General features: G+C 41.9%; 5 protein-coding genes across 7 annotated transcripts; 4 read left to right on the plus strand and 1 right to left on the minus strand.

Annotated features, from left to right (window-relative positions):
* Window positions 1-447: 447 nt before the first annotated feature.
* LOC120453940 (organic cation transporter protein) lies at window positions 448-4,350 on the plus strand. Its single transcript, XM_039638885.2, has 6 exons — window positions 448-527; window positions 937-1,362; window positions 1,422-1,822; window positions 2,009-2,414; window positions 2,478-2,713; window positions 3,720-4,350. The coding sequence occupies exons 2-6, from the start codon at window positions 1,217-1,219 to the stop codon at window positions 4,151-4,153; spliced, it is 1,623 nt and encodes a 540-aa protein (XP_039494819.1). The 5' UTR covers window positions 448-527; window positions 937-1,216; the 3' UTR covers window positions 4,154-4,350.
* A 789-nt stretch (window positions 4,351-5,139) lies between these two features.
* On the plus strand, window positions 5,140-7,266 carry LOC120452951 (organic cation transporter protein). The gene is made up of 6 exons (XM_039637434.2): window positions 5,140-5,328; window positions 5,498-5,651; window positions 5,729-5,987; window positions 6,042-6,453; window positions 6,515-7,021; window positions 7,091-7,266. Exons 1-6 carry the CDS (start codon window positions 5,186-5,188, stop codon window positions 7,227-7,229), a joined length of 1,614 nt encoding a protein of 537 aa, XP_039493368.2. The 5' UTR covers window positions 5,140-5,185; the 3' UTR covers window positions 7,230-7,266.
* An 874-nt stretch (window positions 7,267-8,140) lies between these two features.
* On the plus strand, window positions 8,141-10,241 carry LOC120452950 (organic cation transporter protein-like). The gene is made up of 6 exons (XM_039637433.2): window positions 8,141-8,344; window positions 8,454-8,610; window positions 8,688-8,946; window positions 9,008-9,419; window positions 9,478-9,984; window positions 10,046-10,241. The coding sequence occupies exons 1-6, from the start codon at window positions 8,202-8,204 to the stop codon at window positions 10,182-10,184; spliced, it is 1,617 nt and encodes a 538-aa protein (XP_039493367.1). The 5' UTR covers window positions 8,141-8,201; the 3' UTR covers window positions 10,185-10,241.
* An 850-nt stretch (window positions 10,242-11,091) lies between these two features.
* Window positions 11,092-13,553, plus strand: LOC120453269 (organic cation transporter-like protein). Its single transcript, XM_039637897.2, has 5 exons — window positions 11,092-11,349; window positions 11,600-12,042; window positions 12,101-12,518; window positions 12,574-13,080; window positions 13,167-13,553. Exons 1-5 carry the CDS (start codon window positions 11,207-11,209, stop codon window positions 13,291-13,293), a joined length of 1,638 nt encoding a protein of 545 aa, XP_039493831.1. The 5' UTR covers window positions 11,092-11,206; the 3' UTR covers window positions 13,294-13,553.
* A 644-nt stretch (window positions 13,554-14,197) lies between these two features.
* Window positions 14,198-26,039, minus strand: LOC120452497 (organic cation transporter protein). 3 transcript variants are annotated; one of them, XM_039636749.2, is made up of 7 exons: window positions 25,864-26,039; window positions 17,259-17,546; window positions 16,969-17,196; window positions 16,645-16,903; window positions 16,042-16,459; window positions 15,395-15,901; window positions 14,198-14,979 (listed from the first exon to the last, which is right to left on the minus strand). In XM_039636749.2, exons 2-7 carry the CDS (start codon window positions 17,355-17,357, stop codon window positions 14,733-14,735), a joined length of 1,758 nt encoding a protein of 585 aa, XP_039492683.1. In that variant the 5' UTR covers window positions 17,358-17,546; window positions 25,864-26,039; the 3' UTR covers window positions 14,198-14,732. The 3 variants fall into 3 exon arrangements, with proteins under 3 accessions (XP_039492683.1, XP_039492682.1, XP_039492681.1); XM_039636748.2 differs by lacking the exon at window positions 25,864-26,039 and adding an exon at window positions 21,544-21,722; XM_039636747.1 differs by lacking the exon at window positions 25,864-26,039 and adding an exon at window positions 18,774-19,273.
* Window positions 26,040-27,080: the final 1,041 nt, after the last annotated feature.

Here is a 27,080-nt window from a genome sequence, read left to right on the forward strand (position 1 = left end):
TATCATATACAAAATGCTCATCTGCTTTCTTACTATTTAAATTGCTTTGACTTTCTGACGTCACGAATTTAATCGTAGCTATAATACCTGTAAATAAACAGCATTGCATGTTTGCAATCACCGACCCCAAAAATCTATACTTATCTCCTCATCAGAGCATTCAGCAATAACAAAGGCCTAAGATTTAAAAATAATTCGTCGCCACAAATACTTGTTACCGATAGTATACATGGGACTCTCAAATGGTAATTAAAATTAAATAAATTAAAACAGATCTAAGGGATATTGAGAAAAAATTTAGAACGCATATAAAACATCGCCACTGATATCTCCTGTGATAACATTTTACCAAGTTCAGCGTAATAGGTATTCAGGGATCTGTACACTCTCAAATAGCTTTCTTTCGTGTATTTGGCAATTTCGTTTCACGAAAATGCGACTGCTGGCAAATCGAAAGCCCCACATCAAACTCTACTTTCGTTCCGTGCGGTTGACATCGCAATTTCGCTTGAGACGCGCACTTCTCGGTCAGTGACTGCATAAAGTTCTATTGTGAAAGGATGTTTTGGATGCAGCCAAACGTCTGTTTCCTATCTTGAATTTAATTACGAATTTCTCATCAAGCATCTGCTAAAAAAGGGAATTTAATAATATATAAAAGGCTCGCCGAACTATAGTTCAACTTTTAAAGAAGTTGATGTGCCAGTGCATAAATTAAAATTAAGTCTGAACTCAGCAACAAACAGCAGCAAGTGCTTTGAGTGCAGATAAGAATATAAAACAAAATAAAGTAACAAAAATATTAAATGACTAAGTAGAAAATTGTACATCATTTCATTATTCTTTCATATACAAAAACTCTAAAATGATTTAATTTGAAAGGTTTATGAAACAACTGCGAGTAACAACCTACAACACGTTTTGTGTTCTTTATAGTTTTCAGCGCTCCAGTTGAATTGCACAACATCTGACGGAAGACCGCAGCTGTCAAACATAATCCACACGAATTATTTCTGATCTCGTTCTGGCAAGAACAGAGATCGCAGAGCGCACTAATTGGTTTTGGAAATTAAGAGGGAATTCAACGCAGACAGTAAGGCCAGTCGCATATACAGTCGTGGCGATGAGTCGGAGTCGTGTCGTCGTTCGCAGACTCAATTCAATTCCCGGATAGAATCGTGGCTGGACTTAAGACGTGCGAGTGCAAGGAAGCACAATGTTGGAGGTGGACAAGATCCTGGAGAAGTGCGGCGACTTCGGCCGTCTGCAGCTGATAATGCTGCTGCTCTTCTGTGTGATCAACGTTCTCTCAGCCCTGCACTACTACTCCCAAACCATCATCAGCTTCGTTCCCAAACACTGGTGCGTATAGTACCGCTGTTCACCTCGTCGTATACTTAACGCATTGTTCATACGCCCAGGTGTGCAGATGGACGGCCCGTCAGCACTGAGTCGCCGGTTGAGTCGACCTGCCTGCCGTTGAACCGGAATATTAGCAGTCCGAATAGCTGCTACAGCTATGACTACGAGCTATATATGGGCTACCAGAGCTTTCCCAGCGAAATGGATTGGGTGTGCGCCGATGCCTGGAAACTCACGCTCGGCCAGTCGATGTTCTTTGTGGGCTCGGTGGTAGGCTCTATGGTTCTGGGCTACCTAGCGGATGTTGTCGGACGTCTGCCCATTCTGATCGTAGCCAACCTGATTGCTATGACGGGCAATTTACTGACCATATGGAGCACCAATGTCGCGCTTTTCTGTGTGTTTCGCATGGTTTCCGGCATTGCTACGGATAGCAACTTTGTGATGATGTATATTTTGGGTGAGTGCACTTTTGTTCTCGTTACTCCTAGATTCGTTAAAACGTTTTCTAGAGGTATAATCAGTATGTAACAGCAGTCGCATTGCTGCTCCATTGGGTTAGGTAGGGGATCTAATATTCGGGCACTCGAATATAGCGACCTCTTCTGAATAAGTATAGTGATATTTGCTACTATAACCAATTTAGTTATGGAGTACATGCGGCCATCAGTGCGCACCCTTGGCCTGAGCATCTGCATTGGACTTTTCTACTGTCTGGGCTCGATGGCGGCACCTTGGATCGCCGTGCTCATGCGCAGCTGGCGGGGATTCCTGCTGGCCACCTCCTTGCCCCTGCTGGTGGTGCCGCTCTTCTACCTCATTGTACCTGAAAGCATTCAGTGGCTGATTTCCAAACAGAAGTACGACAGCGCCGTGGTCTGCCTGAAACGGGTGGCCAGGATAAATGGACGGCACGTGGAGGAGAGCGCCTACGAGGAGTTCATCGAGGAGTGCAAGTGCAGTCAGCTAAACCAGAAGGCGTCACCGCACCTTCTTGACCTGTTCAAAACGCCCCGGCTCCGTCGGCACACCCTCATACTGTTCTTCAAGTCGTGAGTACCCAAAGAATGAGCTGATGGTTTTGATTTTTACTAATTTTCAACACCCACACGCAGCATGGTCATCACCCTCTGCTACGATGCGGTATCTCGCAACGTTCAGGGCCTTGGCATTTCGCCATTTGTGATGTTCTCGCTGAGCGCCACCGCCATTCTGCCGGCCTGTCTGCTCATCATCGCCCTCCAAGATCGCATCGGTCGGAAGGCGATGGCGTCCGCCTCTCTGCTGCTGAGTGGCATTTTCATCTCGGTCACCGGAGGCATCATCTTCGCCGCTTCTGCATCGGATAAGAGTGAGTTCAACACAAGCAAGCGGGGGTACATTTGGGGTTGACTTTTGGCAGTGAATGGTACATATTTAACTGAAGATTAACATCAAATACTCGTAGCTGATTTAGAAATGCTTACATAGTTACATATTGATCAAGGAAGCATTTAACGAGCTGCGAAATAAATTGTAAGCCTGCTTGTATTCTAATATTTAGGGCATGCGCCTGTATTTTTAGAGTCTGGTGCTTTGTTATTTTCACACAGACTTAATATATTGTTTCATTTCATCACTTTAAATGTCTGCAGATATGCAGGTTTGTTATTTTCACACAGACTTAATATATTGTTTCATTTCATCACTTTAAATGTCTGCAGATATGCAGGTATAAATGGAATAATAATATACTTTAAAATTAGTGGAATTAAACTAATTCGTTATGTTCTTCTCTACTTAAATTAAAGTATATTAATTATTCTTTAGAAATTTAAGGCTTCGAATTCGAATTAGGTTCCTTAACAAAGAAACCTTCTTTTTTATACCCGTTACTCGTAGAGTAAAAGGGTATACTAGATTCGTTGAAAAGTATGTAACAGGCAGAAGGAAGCGTTTCCGACCATATAAAGTATATATATTCTTGATCAGGATAAATAGCCGAGTCGATTTGGCCATGTCCGTCTGTCCGTCCGTCTGTCCGTCTGTCCGTCTGTCCGTCTGTCCGTCTGTTCTTCTCTACTTAAATTAAAGTATATTAATTATTCTTTTTTTTTTTTTTTTTTTTTTTTCTTTGGAAATTTAAGGCTTCGAATTCGAATTATTTTTTTTTTTTTTTTTTTTTTTTTTTTTTTTTTTTTTTTTTTTTTTTTTTTTTTTTTTTTTTTTTTTTTTTTTTTTTTTTTTTTTTTTTTTTTTTTTTTTTTTTTTTTTTTTTTTTTTTTTTTTTTTTTTTATTCGAATTTTAGGTTTCCTTAACAAAGAAACCTTCTTTTTTAAATATAATCATTAACAAACACTATCTGTTATCCTCTTAGCCACCACTTTGCTGGTAAGCCTGTCCGTAGTGGGCCGCTTTGGAGTGACGGTGGCCTACAATTCCGGAGCGCAGTATGCCACGGAGCTGATCCCCACCTGCGTTCGCGGACAGGGAGTGGCTGCGGTCCACGTGGCTGGCTATGCCTTCACCTTCTTCAGTGCGTACATCCTGTTTACGAGGAGCGTGTTCTCGCCGCTTCCCGAGATTATCCTGGGCGTGCTCTCCTTGCTGGGGGCGTGTCTCTGCCTCCTGCTGCCGGAAACCCTTCACCGGACATTGCCCACTTCTCTGGAAGATGGGGAGAATTTCGGAAAGAATGATCGCTGGTACACTTTTACTTTTTTGGACAGACGCACTCAGTCGGCAGCCACCCTGGACACCCAAAACGTCAAGATGTACTCGCAATCGACGGAATCGGCCGTCTACTTCTGAGTAAATATATTTGGATTGTGGAACTCTGTTGGGTATTTTTACTGCAGTTATAGTTCTTTGTAGAAACCAATAAAGTGTAATAGTATGTAGTACATCGGCGGATTCAAAAATTAGACCGTATTTGTAGAATAAGTTTTTTAAATTTGTACACTAAAATCTTATTTAGTAGAGAGTGATCAAACAATAAATAAATATCCATATATTACAAAATGTACAAGGAACGCAGATCCGATTTGGTAATATTTATAAATGTAAAATTCCTTAAACTAAAGCCTAATACCATTTTTTTTAAACATTTTGCCCTTTATTAAAAATGAGAACGGTGAAGTAAACGGTATCGAAAATTCAGTGGTTTGTGTAACAGCGACGCGACATTGTTTAATCCGACTTAATTGCTCCTATTTGCACGAAACTCTAAATTTATTTGAACTATAAAGCTCCCTTAAAGATAAACGATGCTTTGTTATGGTTTTGCGGGCGTCGCATTAGTAACAAGAGAACGCTAAGTTCGATTTCCTCGACTATCAGATACCCGTTACGCAGCTAGTGAACTATTTTCTAAAGACATATCGATCGAAATTTTGCAAAATTGTGGTCGTGACAATTCTTTGATTCACTAGAATATGCATGCTAATGTCAACACTTGCTTCTATAGTTCCCGAGATCACGGGGATTATACGATCAGACTTACTGAGAGGCCATAGCAGATGGATTCGGCTAGTGATCCTGGTCAGAAGTACATACTCGCAGCTTTTTAAGGAATCTAGAATGCCTTTCACGCTACGAGTCCCATGAGAGTATCAAGCGACACTCTCTGCATCCAAACAGAAGTCAGTCGTCGGAAATTGTTCAATCTCTTTCTTTCTTTTCCTAATGCCCCTTGGGAGATAAACTAATAGCAACAGATTCCCCTTGTTTGCAGTGTATTAGCGCATTATAGTATGCGCCCAGAATCGGCTATATACCACCTGCTTTTTCTACTTTGTCGGAATCAGTTGATGTTTCGCGATTGCTGCGGTTTCGTATGCCAAAATGGACCTCCAGAGTGTCCTGGAGAAATGCGGTAACTTTGGCCCCTATCAAATCCTCCTGCTGGGTCTGTTTGGATACACGAACATTGTGTCCTCGTTGCACTACTTTTCGCAGACCATCATTAGTTTCACGCCATCGCACAGGTGAGAAGGGAATTACAAGATAACAAATTATGAAATTTGGCGCAGAATTTATTTAATGTATAGGCGGCCTTTAAACGTTTAAAAACTATTTAACAAGTACGTTTAGATCCGTTTAGACAAATGCTCATATCTTAAATTTGTAAAGATTATAGAGTTCCTCCCATTTTAGATGTTCTCAACCAAAAGAATTTCAACCGAATTCCACGTTCCTGCTGTCCTGCAGTGTGATCCTGATCGATGAAGATCGGACCTCTTTTCGGGATTCCAAGTGCTCCTCCTGGGACTTCGACAAGGAAAGCAACTACGAGAGTGTTACCACAGAGGTTTGTTTCAGCCCAAAAGTAGAAAACGCATTTTATAATTTTATAATCAACACTATCGGGCGAAATATTGAACACAGCTCGAGTGGGTCTGCGACGATGCCTACAAACTGGCAGTGGGTCAGTCCTTCTTCTTCATTGGTTCCGCCCTGGGAAGCATATTCTTCGGATACTTGGCCGATCGCATAGGACGTCTTCCTGCCTGCGTTCTGTCGACCCTAACAGGAGCCTCTGGAGATTTCTTCACCTCCTTCGTGGGAAGCCTGCCCTGGTTCTCGTTCACACGCTTTATATCTGGTCTGTCTATGGACACCCAGTATGTCCTGATGTACATTTTGGGTATGTACACTCAACTTTCATCGTTAATTATTTAGAATAACTCGTTTTTTGCAGTGTTCGAGTACTTGAGTCCAAAACACCGCACCTTTGGGCTCAACATCATCTTGGGTGTCTTCTATTGCGTTGGGCTAATGATATCACCCTGGATAGCAATTTGGTTGGGCAACTGGCGGCGTTACCTCTGGGCTGCATCACTTCCGGCGCTTGGAATGCTTCTATTCCCCGTGTTTCTCCATGAGAGCGCCGAGTGGCTGTTGACAAAGGGAAAGTTCGAGAAGGCAGTTAAAAGTCTTCGAGGCGTCGCCAAGTTCAATGGACGAGAAGTAAATGACTCTGTTTTCGATGAGTTCGTTAAGCACTACCGCGAAAAGCTAAACAACTCGCAGAATAAATCTTCAGATACCTTTATGGGTATGTTGAGGACTCCAAGACTGAGGAAATTTACCATTATTTTATTGATCAAATCGTGAGTTAAAATGATATCGACATATATTCAACATGTTCAACATTCTTTTCTGTTACTTTAGAATGATCATTACGATTGCATTCGACATCCTGAGTCGCAATGTTGAAGGCGTGGGCATTTCGCCGTTCAAGCTCTTTTCCTACTCTGGATTCTGTTACCTGCCTGCCGGTCTGACCATTATCCTATTCCAGAACAAAATCGGGCGGAAGGGCATGGCCTGCGCCTCTCTGCTTATGGGTGCCATTATCACGGCGGCCACTGGTTACTTGGTGGCCACCCTGGATCCAGTAGACTATTCGGTACTTTTGGGATTTATGGTCAGTCTGGGAAGATATGGCGCAGTGGTGGCTTACGACGCTGAGGCCCAGTATGCAGCTGAAATTATTCCAACCAGTGTCAAGGGACGAGGAGTGGCCAACATCCATGTGGTGGGCAATGCCTTCGCGTTCTTCAGCTCCTACATCATCTACTTGGGAACTTTTTACAAGCCACTGCCATCTCTTCTGATCAGCTTCGTTTTACTAATCGGCGCTAGTTTGTGCCTTGCTCTTCCGGAGACTTTGCACAAGTAAGTCTTCTACCCTTTGAAAACAGTAAATTAGTAAAATAATACAAAAATTAATTATTTTCTTTGCAGAAATCTTCCGCAGAATCTCGAAGAGGGCGAAATATTTGCGAAAGGCGAGAAATGGTATTTCTTTCCCTGCTTTTCGCGCAGGCAGAAACCACATAAATCTGCGTCACAAATGGAGTCATCCGACAATATTTCCAATTAGTTTTAAGTTTTTATTCAAAATACAAATACATATTACAATTACTAGCAAAACATGTTTTTTTGGGTTCTTTCTTTTATAAACTGTACCACATAAGTTCTGTTTGAACAAGAATTACTATTTATATGGTTTCGGACACTCATAAACGTTACCAATTACATCATATTCTGGTTGCATTTCTGAAACTGAGATCTTCGTAGTCCCAGACCCAGGCATCTATTTCTTCTAATGCCTTTTTGCTTAATAAGCTTCTGTCAGCGCTTTATTAATGCCTTAAAATTTTGAAATTAATCAAGTTGTATAGAAAGTGATTGGCGGATTTCCTTGTTTTTTAAGACTTTAAAACGTTGCTATACAAACAAGTTACACCCCACGGATAGCTTATATACAGACCATAAATATATATTATAAGTGTCTAGCAACCTGACTGATTTTGCTTTGATGTATTCATCCCGCTTAAGGTCTGCAATTAGTTTATGAATATAGAAAGGGGTAGTCAGAATGAATTGCATCTCATTCATTGCACATTGCAAATCAATTGATGTTTTCAAATCAAGTGTAAGCACTTAAATGTCTCCAACAGAACATTTTACGATACTAACGAGACTTTGTTTGGATAGATAAGCCCGTTTCTATTTGCCAGACAGCTATGTTTTACTGGACCATAGAACACCCATTGAGATAAGTAAGGGCATACTTATGTTGTGCGGGCGTCACATTAGCAATCGGCCCATGGGTCTAGAAAGAATCTCTCCACACGCCACACAGTCGCCAGACGTCGGAAATGGTTCGAAAGCTGTATTTCTTCCTCATGTCCCGTTGTGAGATAAACTAGCACCAGATATTACGTGTTTGCAGAGTATTAGCCATATATCCGGGGTTTCAGAATGGTGTATACACCATATATACCAGCTGCTCGCCCCCTTCGCTGGCATCAGTCGGTGGTCTGCGATCAGGGCAGTTTCTTGTGCCGCAATGGATCTGCAACGTGTCCTGGAGAAGTGTGGCAACTTCGGTCCCTACCAAATCCTGCTCCTTGGACTCTATGGATACACTAATATAGTGTCCTCGTTCCACTACTTTTCGCAGACTCTGATTAGTTTTACGCCCCCATACAGGTGAGCATTTGAAATTGTATTTCCCACAATAATAATATAAAAATTTCACAATAAACGAAATTGCTTCCCTATATACTCGCCTAAAATATTCCAACTCTTTTTATTTCAGATGTTCAGCGCCAGTAGAAGAATATTCACAAAATTTCACTGAACGGTTTTCCTGTAGTGTCATTCAGTATGATGAAGATCGGACCTCTTTTCGGGATTCCAAGTGCTCCTCCTGGGACTTCGACAAGGAAAGCAACTACGACAGTGTTACCACAGAGGTTTGTTTCAGCCCAAAAGTAGAAAACGCATTTTATAATTTTATAATCAACACTATCGTGCGAAATATTGAACACAGCTCGAGTGGGTCTGCGACGATGCCTACAAACTGGCAGTGGGTCAGTCCTTCTTCTTCATTGGTTCCGCCCTGGGAAGCATATTCTTCGGATACTTGGCCGATCGCATAGGACGTCTTCCTGCCTGCGTTCTGTCGACCCTAACAGGAGCCTCTGGAGATTTCTTCACCTCCTTCGTGGGAAGCCTGCCCTGGTTCTCGTTCACACGCTTTATATCTGGTCTGTCTTCAGACACCCAGTATGTCCTGATGTACATTTTGGGTAAGTTTATATGAAAAATATATAGGCTTTTTACACCATATTCAATACCCTTAATTTTCAGTTTTCGAGTACTTGAGTCCACAACACCGCACCTTTGGTCTGAATATCATCATGGGTGTTTTCTACTCAATAGGCCTAATGATCTCGCCCTGGATAGCAATTTGGTTGGGAAACTGGCGCAGTTACCTGTGGGCGGCTTCCCTTCCCGCTCTAGGAATGTTACTTTTTCCTTTGTTCCTCCACGAAAGCGTCGAGTGGCTACTAACGAAAGGAAAATTCGACAAGGCGGTTAGCAACCTCAAAAGTGTCGCCAAATTTAATAGACGCCAAGTAGAGGACTCTGTTTTCGATGAATTCATCAAACATTATCGAGAGAAGTTGAATAGTACCCAAAAAAAATCCTCAGACACCTTTATGGGTATGTTGAGGACTTCAAGACTGCGAAAGTTTACCATTATTCTATTGATTAAATCGTGAGTTGAAACGATACTAAAATAATTTAAAGATACTAAACCTTATACACTATTTCAGAATGATCATTACAATTGCATTCGACATCCTGAGTCGCAATGTTGAAGGCGTGGGCATTTCGCCGTTTAAACTCTTCTCCTACTCAGGATTCGTCGTCCTTCCTGGTGGTCTCACCATTATCCTATTCCAGAACAAGATTGGGCGAAAGGGCATGGCCTGCGCCTCGCTTCTTGTAGGTGCCTTCATCACGGCGACCACCGGTTACCTAGTGGGCACTCTAGACCCAGCGAACTACTCCATACTCCTCGGGTTCATGGTGTGCTTGGCAAGATACGGAGCGGTGGTTGCCTACGATGCGGAGGCCCAGTACGCGGCGGAGATTATTCCAACCAGTGTTCGAGGAAGAGGAGTGGCCAACATCCATGTGGTGGGCAATGCCTTCGCGTTCTTCAGCTCCTATATCATCTTCTTGGGAACTTACTACAAGCCATTGCCGTCACTCTTGATCAGCTCACTCCTCATTATTGGCGCTTGCTTGTGTCTAACTCTCCCAGAAACCTTACACAAGTAAGTCGTTGATTACTTATCCGATAAAGTTAGATATAATAATAATTATTTTATCCTGCAGGCAACTCCCACAAACTCTAGAGGAGGGCGAGGCGTTCGGCAAGGGCGAGAAATGGTACTTTTTCCCCTGCTTTTCACGAAATAGGCAGTCGAAAAAATCAGAATCTCAGTTGGAGTCAGCCAACGAAATTACAGAGTAGTTATAGTAAATGTAATAAGAATATAATAAATGCTAATACCAAAGACTAATGACAAAACATGTGTACAAGTCCCTTAATTTTTATGGGTGGTTACTAAAACAATAATCTCAGGCTTTATTACCTCTGATAGTATAAAAAGTATCTGATTTCATCATAGACTGATCGCATTTCAGAACTCAGGTATTTATTTTAATCCCAAGCTCAGACATTTAGTTACTCTCTTACTCGGTTCGTTAACACTTACTTAGCTTTTGTCTAGGACATGATTTATATAGATCACGCCGATGGTTCCGGAACTTTTACTAGCCGGCGAGATAAGCTAAGTATAACAGTATTTTGAAGAAGCTTTGTTTGGCGCCTGCGAGAAGTAGACCTGTAATCTATACTATATATAATCTATATCTCTAAAGTGTCCAGCCACAAGCAACGAATCCGTCCGCATACGAGTAAGTCCGGTAAATCCCCCCATTAAAAAAGACTCCATTTCAGGCGTGACTTACAGCTCGACAGTGGTTAATCCATCATAAATCTAATAAAAAGTCAACAAACGGAAAGAAGCCAAATCGCATTTCACAAAGCCTTATTTACTTGAAATCCAAAAATCAAGGTCATGTATTGCTTTGACTTAGTTTGAGTAAACCGTATGTTTATACAGTTTATGTTCATCCACATTTAATCATTATAACATCAATTTTTTGTTGGGTAAACAAATAACTTCTGTTTAGGGTGTTCGTTCACCTGTTCCGTAGACTGTTTGCTCTGGTCTCAGCATCTTATCATAGGCACACACCCCAAAACGCGAGAGATTGCCTATCCCAATCTCTGTGGTACTAATTACCCGTTCTAATCAGCGACAACGCCTATATCTTTATACTATATAAGGCAGCTGCCGATCCTAGTGGGCGTCAAAACACTGCGCATACAGGCGGAATGTAGTTGACTCGTTGCTGAGAAGATTCACATAAACAAAATAAAGTCAGTTAGATATTATTACCCAAGCACGGTTCCTAAAAGAGATCACTATGGATTTCGACCGCGTGCTTGAGAAGTGTGGAAACTTCGGAAGATTTCAGTTTGTTATTCTAATTCTCTACGGCTACACGAACATTCTCAGCTCGTTGCATTATTTCTCGCAGACCCTTATTACTTTTACACCTGAGCACTGGTAAGTTAGTAAATTAGACAGCAGCTAAATGACAAATATTCAAAATTCTATGGTAAAACCAATAATCCGTTTTTGAATATTTCCTGATTTTAAAACGAGTAACAAGCTCTAAAGTAATAAATTCATAATATTTACCACCTAATAATTTATTTTTTCATTTATTATTTTCATTTTTTGTTTTGTATTTTTTCGGTGAATTAATATAACCTATTTAAAAATCAAATTAAATGAGTTTATTGCAATCCTCTAGGTGTTCCCACGATGACCTAATGGGCTTGGGTGCCGCGGAGCTGCGAGCCATTTACTCCAACGTTTCGCACTCCTCCTGCACTCTTCTTTCCGAGGTGGTCAATGGAACGGGAGTGGCCTCTGATGAGTCCTGTCAGGACTGGATCTTCGAGCGGGAGAACGGCTACGAGAGCCTAACCACGGAACTGAAGTGGGTCTGCGACAAATCCCATCAGCCGGCGGTGGGCCAATCCTTCTTCTTCCTGGGCTCGGTGGTGGGCACCATTTCCTTCGGGTTTCTATCTGACCATATTGGAAGATTGCCGGCAATGCTGATGGCGACTTTATCCGGTGCAACCGGTGACTTTATTACCTCGTTTGTGCACACGCTACCCTGGTTCGCCTTCTCAAGATTTGTGTCCGGACTATCCACGGATACCATGTACTACCTAATGTACATCTTGGGTAACATTTGACATTCTGCAGCTATGGAATCCAAAATAACCGATTTATTTTTCAATAGTCTTTGAGTACCTGAGTCCCAAACGTCGCACCTTTGGTCTGAACATCATCCTGGCTGTATTCTACTGCTTTGGATTGATGACCTCGCCCTGGATCGCCATGTGGATTGGCAACTGGCGTCGCTACCTCTGGTTGGCATCTCTTCCAGCGCTGGGAGTCCTCATTTATCCTCTCCTGATCTGCGAAAGTGCCCAGTGGCTGCTGACCAAGAAGAAGTACGATGAAGCGGTGGCCTGTCTGAAAAAAGTGGCCAAGTTTAATGGCCGTCAAGTTGAGGACTCAGTGTTTGATGAGTTCGTAAAGCATTATCGCGAGAAGATGAACGAGGAGAGCAAGCTGAACAAGCAAATGGATACTTTCCTGGGAATGTTCAAGACTCCCAGACTGCGCCGCTTCACCACCACATTGCTGGTTAAATCGTAGGTCTATTGTGTTGCTTCTATGAGATACAAACTGCATACGTCATGTTTTCAGGGTCATTATCACGCTTTCCTACGACGTGATCAACAGGAACATGGAAGGCCTGGGCTCCTCGCCCTTCAAGCTCTTCTCACTAACCTCCAGTGTTTACTTGCCGGCTGGATTCACCATCCTACTGCTCCAGAACAAGATTGGGCGAAAGGGCATGGCATGTGGAGCCCTGCTGGTGGGAGCCATCACAACCGCGGCAACTGGATTCCTGATCGCGGTATTGGATCCCAATGAGAATGCTGTTCTGCTGGCACTAATGGTGGCTCTGGGTCGCTTTGGCACAACTGTTTCCTATGATGCGGAAATCCAGTACGCAGCGGAGATCATTCCGACCAGTGTGCGTGGACAGGCGGTGTCCAACATCCATGTGGTGGGATTGGCCTCCAGCTCGCTGGCCTTCTATGTGATCTACCTGGCCCAGTACTACAAGCCCCTCCCCTCGATCTTCATTAGCGTTCTGATGTTCCTGGGTGCGCTACTCTGCCTGAGCCTTCCCGAAACTCTTCACAAGTAAGCGAACAAGGCCCATTAAGGATATTGGACAATTGGTTTTATTATTTTGTGGCTCATTTACATTTTTCCTTTATCCATTTTAGAAAACTACCCGAAACCCTGGCCGACGGAGAGCGCTTCGCCATGAACGAGAGCTGCCTGTACTTCCCATGCTTACACAAACGCCGCGAAAGTCTGACCGAGCATACGGACCAAAAGTCTGAACCCTAGAGAAAGATGCACCTGGTAGCTGACTACTGTTTTGTATCTCATAACCTGCTAGCCACTCAACCTGATGATGGGGTCAACGAAATGCTGACCCCCGTAACCGAATGGTCTGATAGTTATTACTCATGTGAAGGATGCATAGTAATTAAACCAAAACCGTTGTATAGAATACACATACCTAATCCTATATATCCAAAAACAGAACTGGTATACATATATGACGCACTCCTTTTTTCACAATAAATATTTACATATATAAAGAACTGAACGAGTTGATAGCTTACTTTAATCTTAATTATAAATCACTACTGTCAGAATTTTAAATATTAAGCAGTACATATAGAAGTCGACTAACTCATGGAAAAATATCATCCAAATATTAAATATTTAATTTCTTGGGTATTTGGGTAATTAAATGTCATTAAATATTTAATACTTTTGTCCCGTTACTCGTAGAGTAAAGGGGTATACTAGATTCGTTGAAAAGTATGTAACAGGTAGAAGCAATTGTTTCCGACCATATAAAGTATATATATTCTTGATCAGGATCAATAGCCGAGTCGATATGGCCATGTCCGTCTGTCTGTCTGTCCGTATGAACGTGGAGATCTCAGAAACTATAAAAGCTAGAAAATTGAGATTCGGCATGCAGACTCCAGAGACATAGACGCAGCGGAAGTTTGTTAGCCTGTGTTGCCACGACCAACAAACTGTCACGCCCACACTTTTGATAAATGTTTATATCATATCATTAATATCATAATATCATTTTTCTGTTGTTTATGTAAACCGCTATCGATTTGCAATAAACTTTTGCCACGCCCACCCCATCGTAGGGTATGGTATATTGCCGATGAGTATATTGCCGATATTGAAGACGCCAGAAAATACCACAAAAACGTCGTGATAGATTGATTTTCATTTGTATATTTTATAAGTGGTTGTCTAACTTTAAATAATTATTATCAGTTTGCTTGATGGCTCTCATTAGCTTAAAGATCAAAATCCAAAATAGAACATTCAGTTACTGGCCTAAGTAGTATCGCACTTATGTACATGTAGGTATGGAAAACTCTTACGATAAATATTCAATTGGTTTAAGTTAAGTGATTTTGTGCCGCTTAAGTGTTAACTATACGATTCCATTTTTATACACAATCAGCATTTTGGAAAAACAGCAATTTTCGTCAGAGTAAAATGTACAACTAAGCCCTAAGGTGACTACCAGCTAGAGTAGATATATACGTATATATAAAATTATAAGGGTACACTCTATATAAGAAAAGGCTTCTGCATACTGAGCACAAATGTTGCAGGCACCCAACCGGCCATCGAATTGAGTTAGTCTGGATCCCAGCCAGGATCCCTACGGCCTAGGGTCTTAGGATCTAGGCGAAATTGGTTAGCTAAACTACAAACTACTGAGGACGGGATGGCGCCCCTCAGTGCTTGGCGTCCTTCAGGGCCTGTTCCTCGTGATCGGCGTCGATCAAGGACTGCTTGCGCTTCCCGTTCGAGCAGGACTCCATCTGCATCTGCTTGGCGTCGATCAGGGAGTGCTTCCGCTTGTACTTCTCCATCTCGGAATCGGACTCCTCGTCATCGTGCTTGCTATGCAGGCACGGGAAGTCGAACATGCGCTCGCCCTTTCCGAACACCTCACCCTCTTCGATGGTTGTGGGCAGGCTCCTGCAAGAAAAAATTAAGGATTGGTAAAATATGCACTTAATCAACTCAAATAATCATTACCAAAACCAAAAACTTAGCAATTGTCAAAATAAACAGGAACTTCGCTGAGTTTTTCAAAAGTTCATTGCGATTGCAAAAGGACGATTTACTTTATAAATAATTAACTTTACCCAAAGCATTAATAATTCTTTGTATTACTAAATAAGAGCCAGTCATCGATCAGATGTACTAATTGGAATGAAGATTTATGAAGTCTTGATTAATGATAAATGTTGAAAAGCAAAGTGATAGATTTTAAAATCATTTATCAATAATGAAGAGCATATCATCCACTTAACGTGGTGCATTTTTTAAGTTTAAATAAGTCTTTCGACTAAACAATTTGTTGGTCAATTAAATTTTTGTAATTTCTAACCTGTTTAGCGTCTCAGGCAGCAGCAGGCAAACAAAAGAGCCTGCGAAGAACAGGACACCCAGGATGATCGAGGGCGCCGCCTTGAAGAAGGTGCCCAGCCAGAGGATGTAGGGCGCCAGGAAGGAGGCCGCGAATCCGGCCACGTGAACTGCGGCCACGCCCTGACCCCTCACGCAGGTGGGGATCAGCTCGGTGGCGTACTGAGATCCGCTCTCGTAGGAGATGGCCACTCCGAAACGGGCGGCGATTGTCAGACAGGCCAGCAGAATGGCATTATGGTTGTGCTGCTGGTATGCAATCGCGATGCCGGCGGCGGCGGTGAAGAGTCCACCCACCAGCAAGGATCCCGAGGCCATGCCTTTGCGACCAATGCGATCCTGCAGCAGGACCAGCAGGATACTCGAGGGCAGCACTGCCAAGGCACTCAGCGAGAACATGATGAAGGGGGATATGCCCATGCCCTCCACGTTTCGGGAGACGGCATCGTAGCACAGGGTAATCACCATGCTGTGGATGAGAGAAATAACAGAGTAATATAAATAAATTGCATCTTTGATAAGGAGCTTTAACTATAGCTCAAAAATAATCAAATACATTTACATAAGCAAATAATTGTCGAATGATAAATTCAGTTCTGAGAAACTCACCTCTTGAAGAACAGAATCAGTGTGTTTTTGCGCATGCGTGGCGTTCTAAACATGTCCAGCAGAGTGGCCTGCTTCTTGTCATCCCCACCCAGCATTTCGTGGGTCATTTGGCAGTGGCGCCGGAACTCGTCGAAGTCCGCCTGGCTCACCCGGCATCCATTGAACTTGGCCACCCGCTTCAGCCTCACGATGGCCCCGTCGATGTCGTTCCTGGTGACCAGCCACTGGGCACTCTCCTGCACCACAAAGTAGTAGAGCACCACCAGCAGGATGGGCAGGGAGGTGCAGGCCAGGTAGATCTGCCAGTGACCCACCAAAACTGCCAGCCAAGGAGTGAAAACCAGGCCCAGACAGTAGAACAGACCCACGGCCATGTTGAGACCCAGGGTTCTCATGCTGGGTCGAATATATTCGAGCACTATTTGGGAGAAAGTAAATCATTCGAAAGATCAGTCAATCGTACAGATGTCAAGATTTACCATTTTGAGCACGTTTTGCACGTAATAATTACAAATATTTTTAAGGGCACACATGGCAAAGGAACCTGCTTTTCGGTACTTAATAACAATAGTTCACTGGCCCATTATTTATATTTTTGCTTACCTATAATGTACATCAGGTAGAAGTTAGTGTCGGCTGCCAGGCCAGAAATAAAACGACAGAGAGTGAATGTGGCCACGCTCTTCGTGAAAATGGTGGAGAAGTCCCCGGCAAAGCCGCAGAAGTTGGACAAGATGAGGGCGGGAACTCGGCCAATCTTATCGGAGAGGAGGCCGTAGAAAAGTGTGCCCACCACGGAGCCAATAAAGAACAGCGACTGGCCAATACGTGCCTTGTACGCCGAGTCGCAGACCCAGTTTAGCTAAATACAATACAATCGTTAGATTTTATATCCAGCTTTATTGGTCATCAGTAAACCAGACCTACCTCTGTGTTCATGCTTCTGTAGCCGAAGTCATAGTTGTAGATCCACTTCTCGCAGGGCTTGCTGCTAACGGTGACATTGCGGCCATTGATGTCCTCCAATCGGGTGCACGAGGGATTCTCGAACTGGGCATAGATATCCCCGATCTCCTTATATGTCATATTCACAAGTTTGTCATGATAGCACCAATGATCTGGCACAAAACTAATGACAGTCTGCGTAAAGTAATGCTGAAATTGCAAGAAACTCAGTCAATCCAGTTGAAACTATTGGATGGAAATCCAGAACTCACCATCGATACGATGATATTGATGAACCCGAAGAGGGCGAGTATCATGAACTGGTAGCGATTGAAGTCGCCACATTTGGCCAGAATCTGATCGAAGTCCATGTTGTATGAGTGTGATTGGGGCCTAGTAAGTTGGGTTCTGTGTGGGTATTGTGTTTGTACTATAGATAGTTGAGCCTTCTATGAACGCTGATTTTTTGGGAAAGGAGGCAAGCCCAATCGCCAGCGGAGTTCACATGTGATGTATCACAATTTATTGTTAGTTGTCAATACTTTTCCTTTGGTTTTGGTCTGAAATGAGAGGAGTTTTTCAGTAATCAGTCAATGTACGTTTCTAAGAATACATTTGGATACGATTATCTTTTCGGACCATATATCAAAGTAAACAGAAAACAAATAAATTAAATAAATATTTTCACAAGCACAGGCACACTTCATTTGAATAAACATTTTCATTGTATAAATTGTAAAGTATTTTAGGAAACTTTTACAAATATCTTTTGGTAACAAATGCGTGGAATTCGCCCATATTAATGAGCAACAATCTTGCGCAAATAACCCCCCTTTTCTTATCAATTCCGGACCGACGAGATATTATGGCTCTAATTTTATTATTGTCTAGCCACGTTCTGTCATCAAATCCCGTTTGCTGTTCCCCGCTAATTGTTTCTAAACAATTGTAATAGGCAAATAAATGGATTCACTTAGCACGTTGGGCGCAGTTTAGCGAGAAAATCGATTAGAAAACAACATTTCCACTCGAAGCTGACCATATTGAATATGATTCGCCAGCCCAGATAAGCAATTGACTACCGTTGAGCACTCCGTGGAGCGAAGATAACTGCGATCAGACTTTGGCCAAACATCGTTCGGCGTGTTGGACGAGCCGAAATTAAGGTCACCAGAGCGGGTTCCACAGCCAGTTACATGGACTTATCGCTGGCAAAATATTTATATTTATATAGGCGTTCATTTAGATAAACCCCGAAAAAGTGCTAGTTGGTGGTCTGACTAATGCGAGGGCCATACCTCCGCTCGGCGGAGACTGTTGTCAAGTCCGAGAACGAGAATCGACTTTCAATGGGGACCGAGCACGTGCAGATGACGATTCAGACCTCGTACTGCCCGACTGGATTTCTCCGAATGGTTTTTGCTCTTGGAGTTGGACACTCGACAACGGCGTGCCAGATCCGGCACTAGTGATTTACATCTTGGCGAAATAAATAAATCATTTGTGGATCGCTCATACATTTTTGGGGTGAGTGCAACTGGTTTTCCCTTGGTTTTCCACTCTAAGAACCACTTTTTGTAAGATTTGTAAATCGGATCCAAGGTTCCTTCTAATTACACATTTTACACAAGATCTGTTGTGTGTCGAAACTTGTGAAGGCCGAATAATAACCAAAATCATTTTTATACACTCTGCAGTTATGGCTTGCAGTCAAGTAAGCGAAACTAAATCTGTTTAATTAGTTCACCTTTAGAATTTTAATTTATTGCTTTTATAGTGCTATTTACCTTTTGCTTTTATATCTGTGGAAAGTGAAAACTCTAGCCACAATTTTGTTTACGAACCCGTCAACAAAACAGATAAGGCGAAACAAAAGAAGAAATTGAGCAATTTCTGCAGCGTAGAAACAAGATGTTTTCTGCGACGCACCGCAAACAGAATTTGCCGAGAGCAATTCGTGCAGGGATATATGTAGGTATGTTATTGTTGATGCCTTTCCAAATATTTTCTATATTTCAAAGTTCAACGGCTCTGTCACAGAAACGCACACGCGGCCAATAAAAAATGAAAATGTTTTTGCAGCCCGATTTTGAGAGGGGAAGGCAAATATTTATCTGTTTGGATAATCACGAAAACAAACGCGCACGCTCAACTGGATTTAAATGAAATGTAGAAATATGATGAGTGCTTTTCCGTAATATGCCTTGGCTAGTGCGCTTGTCGGAACCGTTTAGGCCCGTTGGGACGAGCTGGCCAAGAGCGATGGGTTCGATGTGTATCCGCCGAACGCTCCTCACAAACTGAGCTGCCAAACGCCGACGATTGTTTATTAAAAACGCCAAACAGCTGTTCTGCTCGCGCAGCAACGGCGATGGCTGCGGCTGCGGCAGCGGCTGTGGCGGCGGCTAATCGAACTCGACTCAACAGGCGGACCAGAAAACAGGTCATAATTAAATCCAAAACCTGTGAAAAACAAACACAGTGCCCAGCTCGTCCAGCTCGCCAAGCTCGAGTTTTGTGATGTGATTTTTGGGGGCTTTTACGAGCGACCACACGGCGTATACTTGATTGGATTCGATACGATTTCATTTGATTTACATCCCCATACTCCACCCTTGTGATCGGATAGCCATGCTAATTCCCAAAACAAACTCCCCTCGGTATCATTTTTGATAAACTTGCCCTTTAAAGAAATGGTTGTGCCGCGTTTATCATTTGCGTTTGGCAATTTCAGCGCTAAAAACATCACTCTAAGGGGAAATTCTTGGCTGATTCACTCTATTACGATTATTTTGCTAATTATTCATTAAAATCGTAGCATTAACGCTGATGTTGCAATATGTTTTGATTATACGATATTTTGGGGTCGCTTTCTTTTTACTTTATCTTGCGCATACAATCGTTATTTTGATACGTTTTTATTTTCAGGTTTTAAGAAGAGTCATAACCGCACAGATACCATTTACCATACCATTGCCATTTTTTAACTTTTACGAGGGCTCTCTTAGAATTTATATTTCAGCAAAGATTATCATTTCATTTCGAGGACCAAGAATAAAAGCAAAGAAATACCAGCCGTGCTTAGCATAAACTGGCAAGGTATGAAAGCCATGAGCACTTTAACTGGGATCTAGCTTATCTTAAACTATTGAGAGCACTGCAACTACAATTTGTAAAAATCATAATGTGATTAATCAAAATTCTTCGGCAATTAGTAGACGACAATTTATAACACACTTGAGGCTTACTGGTAGCTAAAGGTGAATGAGCAGTAAGCCCATAAATAAATATCAATTTGTTGGCAACACTAATCAGAAATCAAAGCTCATGGCTAGTGCTCCAATGCAATTAAAACCCAATCAAGTGGTTAAGGCGAGTACAAGGCATACGGCCCACCAACCGCTGATTAGATAATGCCCAATTTCAGACGTTGTACACTCAAGTAGTCGACTTCCATGTGCTAACGAGTTAGGAGCCGTAAAATCGAGGTGCGTAGCCAAAATAAAAACTCAATGCCACAACACGAAATGCGCGTTCGATCATATCGCACTTTCCCCCAACCAAAAAAAAGGCAAACACGTGCTGGCTTGCTCTTTTTGATCTTGGCCAACTGTACTTGCCAAATGTATGATCTTTCAAAAGATCCGGAAAATGTGCACGGCTCTTGCAAATATTTGCATTTTCATTGCCGTTTTCTTTGTCTGACTGCCCGACTGTCTGACAAAGGAACAAAGAAAGTACAGGGCTTCATTGGCCCTTTTCAAAGCAACCGAATACACAGCATTACTCATCGCGCATACGCCCTGTTATCCGACCATCCAGCCGGGTTTTCACTGGATTTAGTGACTAAGCTGCCCTTATATGCTGCCCGGCAGATCCTCTTACACTCTTTGGCTAACTTTAGCACCTACTTGAAAAACAAACAATAAAAACGCGAAAGAAGCAAATATCAAATCAAGAGGCGTTAATAAATCAGGGGCGAGAATTACGAACGCCGTCTTTGGGACTGTATTAATTTGTTGGGCCAATATCAACAGCACCTAGATTATGCTTATGCAAAGGTGTTCGGCTAAAAGGAATTTAACTAAAAGTATATTTGCGTTTAAATACCCGCCTTATAACAAGGCAAACAAAGGAGATTTTGGTGTCTGCCTTTCAGCTTGCTTAAGAAATATGTATATTCTGGTCGCTTTCTTTTCTGAAGAATACTCTTTTACGAAATGCAGCACCATGTTGGCTTTATATAATGCTTTTTTAAAATCGCTTAAAACACGCTCTTGACTATCAAATGCATCGTATGCATAAATAACTTTTAAAGTTATTTCTGAAATATAATTCAAACTTAGTAAATGTATATATTTTTTTTTAGTTTTCACTGTTCATTTCCTTCGGTTGGGTCCTTGAACCGTTCAAATTTTATGGTTTTCTTCGGAGGTTTTATTCCACCGAACTTCCCTGGTACCATAAACTATTGTTGAGTCTAGTTTTGTTCACACACACTTGCGAAATGTTTCGAAAATTGATTTTATAATAATAGCCATCAGAAATTGAACTTACTCATTAGGCCGTTTTGTATACAGTTTAACGCATTTTACGCGACGCAGTGATTTTTCCCGAGTTCTTCCGCGGATCCTGAGCGACTTTCCCTCTCTCTCTCTCACCCACACTCAGCGATCAGCTGCTGGGGCGTAGCTCGCGATCTTTTGCTGCTGCTCGCGTGACAATTGGATTCGCTTTGACTTCAAGTTCACAGCATGTTGTCGGTTATAAATGCTTTAGCGTGCCTGCAAAGTTTCGCTGCCAACTGTAAGCTGCAGCTGAAAATGAGTGCCGTATTCTTGGTTCTCCCCTCTCTTTCCACCACGCAATTGCTCTCTCGCTCTCCCTTTTTTAAAAAAAGAATGCACTTTATCCCTTTCACTTGAGTTTCCCCATTCCACGCGGAATGAAATTTGGGTACCGACTTCTTTATTGAGCTATTCAAGCCGTAATCAAGTTCAATAGCTTTTTATACACTGAAGAAAATAAGTTCTGTTTTCCCCTCTCTTTCACCAAATAGAATTCCCTCTCTCTCGTTTTACTCGCTTATGAAATAAGCAAGCTAAAATATAAACTGTATACCTAAGACTGAACTGAATAAAACATTATTAATAGAGAATAAGCTATATTTAAACTAATTTCCAATTTTTTTCACTGTGTACCCATCCGAGCTCCTCAACTTTTGCTTAAAAACGCCATCCACCATCCGCCGCATATCGAATTTCCCTTCTGCGAACCTTTAATTGATTCGAATGTTTGCTATAGTTTGCTGCTGATTAAGCATTAATGACACCGTTTCTTTTGTTTGCCGGGCAATCAACAATTATATTTCCATGAATGTCTATATAAATACACACACACAACTGTTGGCTTCAATTGGAGTGCTTGGCGACACAAACACGCCAGTGAGAAACGCCTCTATAAAAAAGTATTTTAATGAGTTAACAATTAGGGGAAGATTGTTGGATGGGATTTACTCGAATGCGGGAGAAAAAAAAAACAAAACAAAAAATATGAAGAAACGATCTGGCGTTTCTTTGTACGGAATATCTTTATATCCCATAACTACGTCGCAGAATCGTATTAAAGTTTTAGTGCGCTAGCTACCAGCTCTGAGTAATACGACCTCTTTTTTTTAAATACTACAAATTAAACTACAAATTAACTACAAATTTAAACGCCAGATAGAGCAGTATTCTTGTTATAGCCGCAAACCGGAAGCATTTTTCCGAAAGTGCAAAAGCGTGGCGATCCTAGGAAGGGGTAAGGAAAGCCCTCAGGTCCGAGATCCGAGTGATAAGGGGACTCGCCATCGAGAACACGTTCTCCCCCACTGATAAAGCTCGCTCTCTCTGCGCTCCACTCACACTTTGAGTTGGCCATCCGATCCGGACTGGTTTATGTCAGTTGTAACCAATTATGAGCACGGGCTCAGCTCCCAGTCCCATTCCCATTTCCAGCTCCCAGTCCCATTCCCATTTCCATTCGCATTCGCGACTCGTACAATCGGCCGTGGGGCAATGCGGCGTATGCTCAACAAATGGCGTCAGCAGTTTTTCTCCATGAAATTACGAAATTACCAATACGCCGAAATAAAAAGCCACTTCAAGCACAAAGTGTAGTTAATCCAGCCCTCCATAAATACCAAATTGGTGGTTCCTCTCGGCACTCTATAATATACAGTCTATATGTGTTCATGCTGCTCCCTCGTTGTTATAGTAAGGAGATAAAGCTCGAATGATACCCAGGATTTTTAACAAAAAAAAAATGAAATTCTATACTGGGAACGTGATGGCAGGGCATGTAATGAAACAAAGTCAGGGGAAAACCTTGATGGTTATATTACTGTCATTAATTTAATTTTAATAGATATACAATTTATACCTCAGTGTTTTATATGTGTATTACTATCCTCGATTAGTCAATTTAAAATCGAAATTCTACCCAAAGCCCAAACAATCATATATTTTACGTAAGCCTTGACACTGTAGTTTCTTGACCCACCCAGAAAAAGAAATGCGTTCGCCAAAAAAATGATCAAAATCTAAAGAAAGCCATTTAATTGATTGGCCAAACATAAACACAACAATCAATTATTGCGTAAACAAATCGATGAATGAAAGTGCCGACTCACCCAGAAATGCTGGGCAATTGGATCGAAGTCACCCGAGATCCCGAGATGGACTATGCAAATGATGTCACGGCATCTCCATCCACACATTCATATATACATATTTGTATTTCCGAGATATATGCTGGTGGGGTGCCGTACCAGCATAAATGTTGGGAATATTCCATAGACAAAACAAATTGATCAGAGGGTTTCTGGGGACAGAGAGCTTTTCCGAACCGGTACGAATCGGATTGCATGGTCCACACAAAAGGCCGCACAAAGGTTTACCTTTGGCAGCTGGTCGGCAATCAGCTGATAGCTATAGGAAACAGACCCCGATCCCCGATCCCAGATCCACACCCAGACTACGCATTAACATTTTACGATCGGGCTGAATAACAGACTTTCGATCGCGAAACACGTTGGGCGAGTCTTTCTCCGCGCCAGACACATAAAAAAGAGTGCAAAACTAAATACTCTGACCCCCAATCAGAAAACAAAACGTGAGCAGAAAAAATGAAACAAATCCACATCCAAAGCCAAAGCCAAACGAGCTTGGCAACGATGTCTCCGGCATAAAAAGTTTAAAATTAAATTCAAACTATATATATTTCTGTTTATCGTTCGCACAAAGCAAACACGCACACAACCGAGTATACATATTTATGAAGGCAGCAGATACAAATGAGTCAAAAACGTGACTTAACTTTTGCTTTAATTTTTCTGTTTGTTCTTTAATTTATGCCAAGAAAAAACATGCGCATAATCGATGGTTAATTAAATGGATGTGTATCGGGCGAACGAGCTTACGCCGATCTCGAGCATCAATCATCTAGTTATATATATACATACGTTCAGATACAAATGAGCAGGGTGGAGGTTTGGGTTCGGTATCTATCGGTCAAATGTCATTCGAGGGGTTTTGCTCAAAATAAAAACCAGTTACAAGCGCGAAAATCAAAACAAGTTATGCGATCCCCTGCACTAAGGAGACTGCTTCCACGAATGCAATCAAGATTATCTCCATACCAGATCCAACTGGTTGCCCCGAGATAATGGTTCTCTGTGGATCGGCTCATTTCCTTCCCGTCGCCGCAGTGCAAAAGACTGCAGTTGCAGCTCAGGTGCAATTGCCCCTAACAACTCTAACGGCACTCTGAAATGTGGAGTGCACTTCTACGGGAAGTACCGACACTTAAAATATTAAAATATTCCCCGAGAGTCTGAGAACGATTCAATCAATTAGCAAGATGAGTTTTCTGTGCTAATTCAAAGACGAATAGCTACTAAATATTATCTTATCTGAATGTCTTTACGCGTATTCTTTACCTCTTTTTTTACATTTAAAGAGTGTTTTTATTTAGCTGCTCAAAATTTTTAAAAATGAATATATGATAACGGCCCTGACACACAAACGCATTCCGTTGTACCTCTTTGGGAAATATTATTCTTAATAAATTGACACTGCCTTATCGGCTGACATCTTTACCCACGGTCGAGTCAATTTCTTTACCCACGGTCGAGTCAATTTATTTCGCGCTTATAGTAAATAAAGTGTGTATATTATCTTAGCTTTCTTTAATATCACTTCTTTCCGCTGATATTTATACAATTTCCGCGCATGCAAATGTGCTGATTAAAACAAATACCTCAGTCGCATATCAGTGCACTCCCTCTCAGCATTTAAGTACTCAACTCCCACGAATCCTTCTCAATATAAGCCGAGGAAATAAGGACATCAAGAGGATGCCATTGGCATTCAGATGCGTTCGTATCCAACGCCCCCGCCCACTTGGGTTTCCATTCCCAGAAGTTCCAGATCGCCACTCTAGAGCCATTAAATTGGCCAAGGCCAATGAAATAAATAGAAAAGCAAACTGTTTGCATTCATTCGGTCTATTTTTAAGGGGGCACAGTTTCATACACGTGCGCTTGAACATATTTATGTGTACTTGAAATCATACAACTGACCAAAGTCGATTGCATAAATCTGTTAATTGCTATTTATATGGGCCGACACTTGGCGACAGAACGGCAATAAATAGATCGAATGCAAAACTTTCCACTTGCCTGCAAGAAACTCTTTGCATGCCGCCTTTCGCGATCGCCAACTGCACTTCAATTGTCGTCAATTAATTGTTGCCCTGCTCATTCACTCTCGCCCATCAGACTGCACTTGGCACCCGCCGATTTGCTCAAAGCACTTAAAGCACTGAAACACTAACACAATCTGGTTGAGGATCTGCGGAGCTACCGGGATGGAGTCCTTTAGTCAGAGGGCTGGGTAGTACTCAATGGATATACGGCGATTCGCCGTTGCACTTGCAATTCCAAATTTTCGCGGATGCGTTTACTTATTTCCCGGTTCCGTTCCTCAGCAAGCGCCGATGTGCGACTGTTCAATGCTCGTCAGGTACTCAAAATATCGGCCATGACATTCCCAAAGAAAAACTAAAGCAAGTACGGTGGTAGTCGCGTGACCTCGACTGAAAGATACCCTAGAAAGGAGTGGGGTACGTTGCACTGAGATCGTAGTACTGTACTTGCATGGTCGTATTAAATAAGCAATATATTAATACTTGAAGTTCACCGTAGTACTATTTTTATATATCAATGTTTTATAAAAGTCATTCAGCCTTATTCATTACCATCTATGAATAGTCTTCAATAGTCGAGACACATTAATATATGTATTTCTTGGAATGTGAATTCGTTCTGAGAGTCAAAAGCAAAATTCACTTGGACTTGAATATTTCAAACTTAGCCTTCAACCGTCATACCCACTGATTTTGTTAACAACTAGGGTACGACTAGAATTCTATTTTGTTGTAGTGCTCTCTTGCTCTTTAACGTTTTCTCTCTCTCTCTCTCTATCTTTTTCCTTATGTTTGTTTCTTCTCAGCTGCTAAATGCCGTCTTCCTGGTTTTACAGGGTGCATTCCATATCATGATCGTCCGTAGGGATGCTGAGCGGTAAGGAAATTTTCTAGCAGTTGGATTTCGAGGAAACCCACCCCCTTGAGGCACACAAATTACGCATTTATCTTTTATAGAATGCAGATCGGGGTCGGAAGGGTTTGTTGCAACATCAACGTGCGTTTCAATCTGATGCGTAATATAGCAATAACATGATAACAGGTAAATACAAAAGAAATTAAAAAAAAACCAAATTAGAAGGGAAACAAAAAGTTTTGTTCTGACTATTGCAGTTCTTTCTTAACAATTATTTATTATATGAATTTCGATTTAACCAAACGGAACCGGTTCGATTTGCGCTTGATTTCTGTTTGTTTTCCGAGGGTCTGGCCCCAAACCAATGACGTCAGTAAACGTGTGTTCCCTTTACAAATGTAATTATTTTTTGCTTTGTTTGCCTCCGATTTGTTTGCTAGCATTCATCGGCCGAAAAAGAAAACTCTTATAAGTACTCAAAATGTCAACG

This window comes from Drosophila santomea, chromosome 3R (genome assembly GCF_016746245.2).
Source record: "Drosophila santomea strain STO CAGO 1482 chromosome 3R, Prin_Dsan_1.1, whole genome shotgun sequence".
Taxonomy (NCBI): Eukaryota; Metazoa; Arthropoda; class Insecta; order Diptera; family Drosophilidae; genus Drosophila; species Drosophila santomea.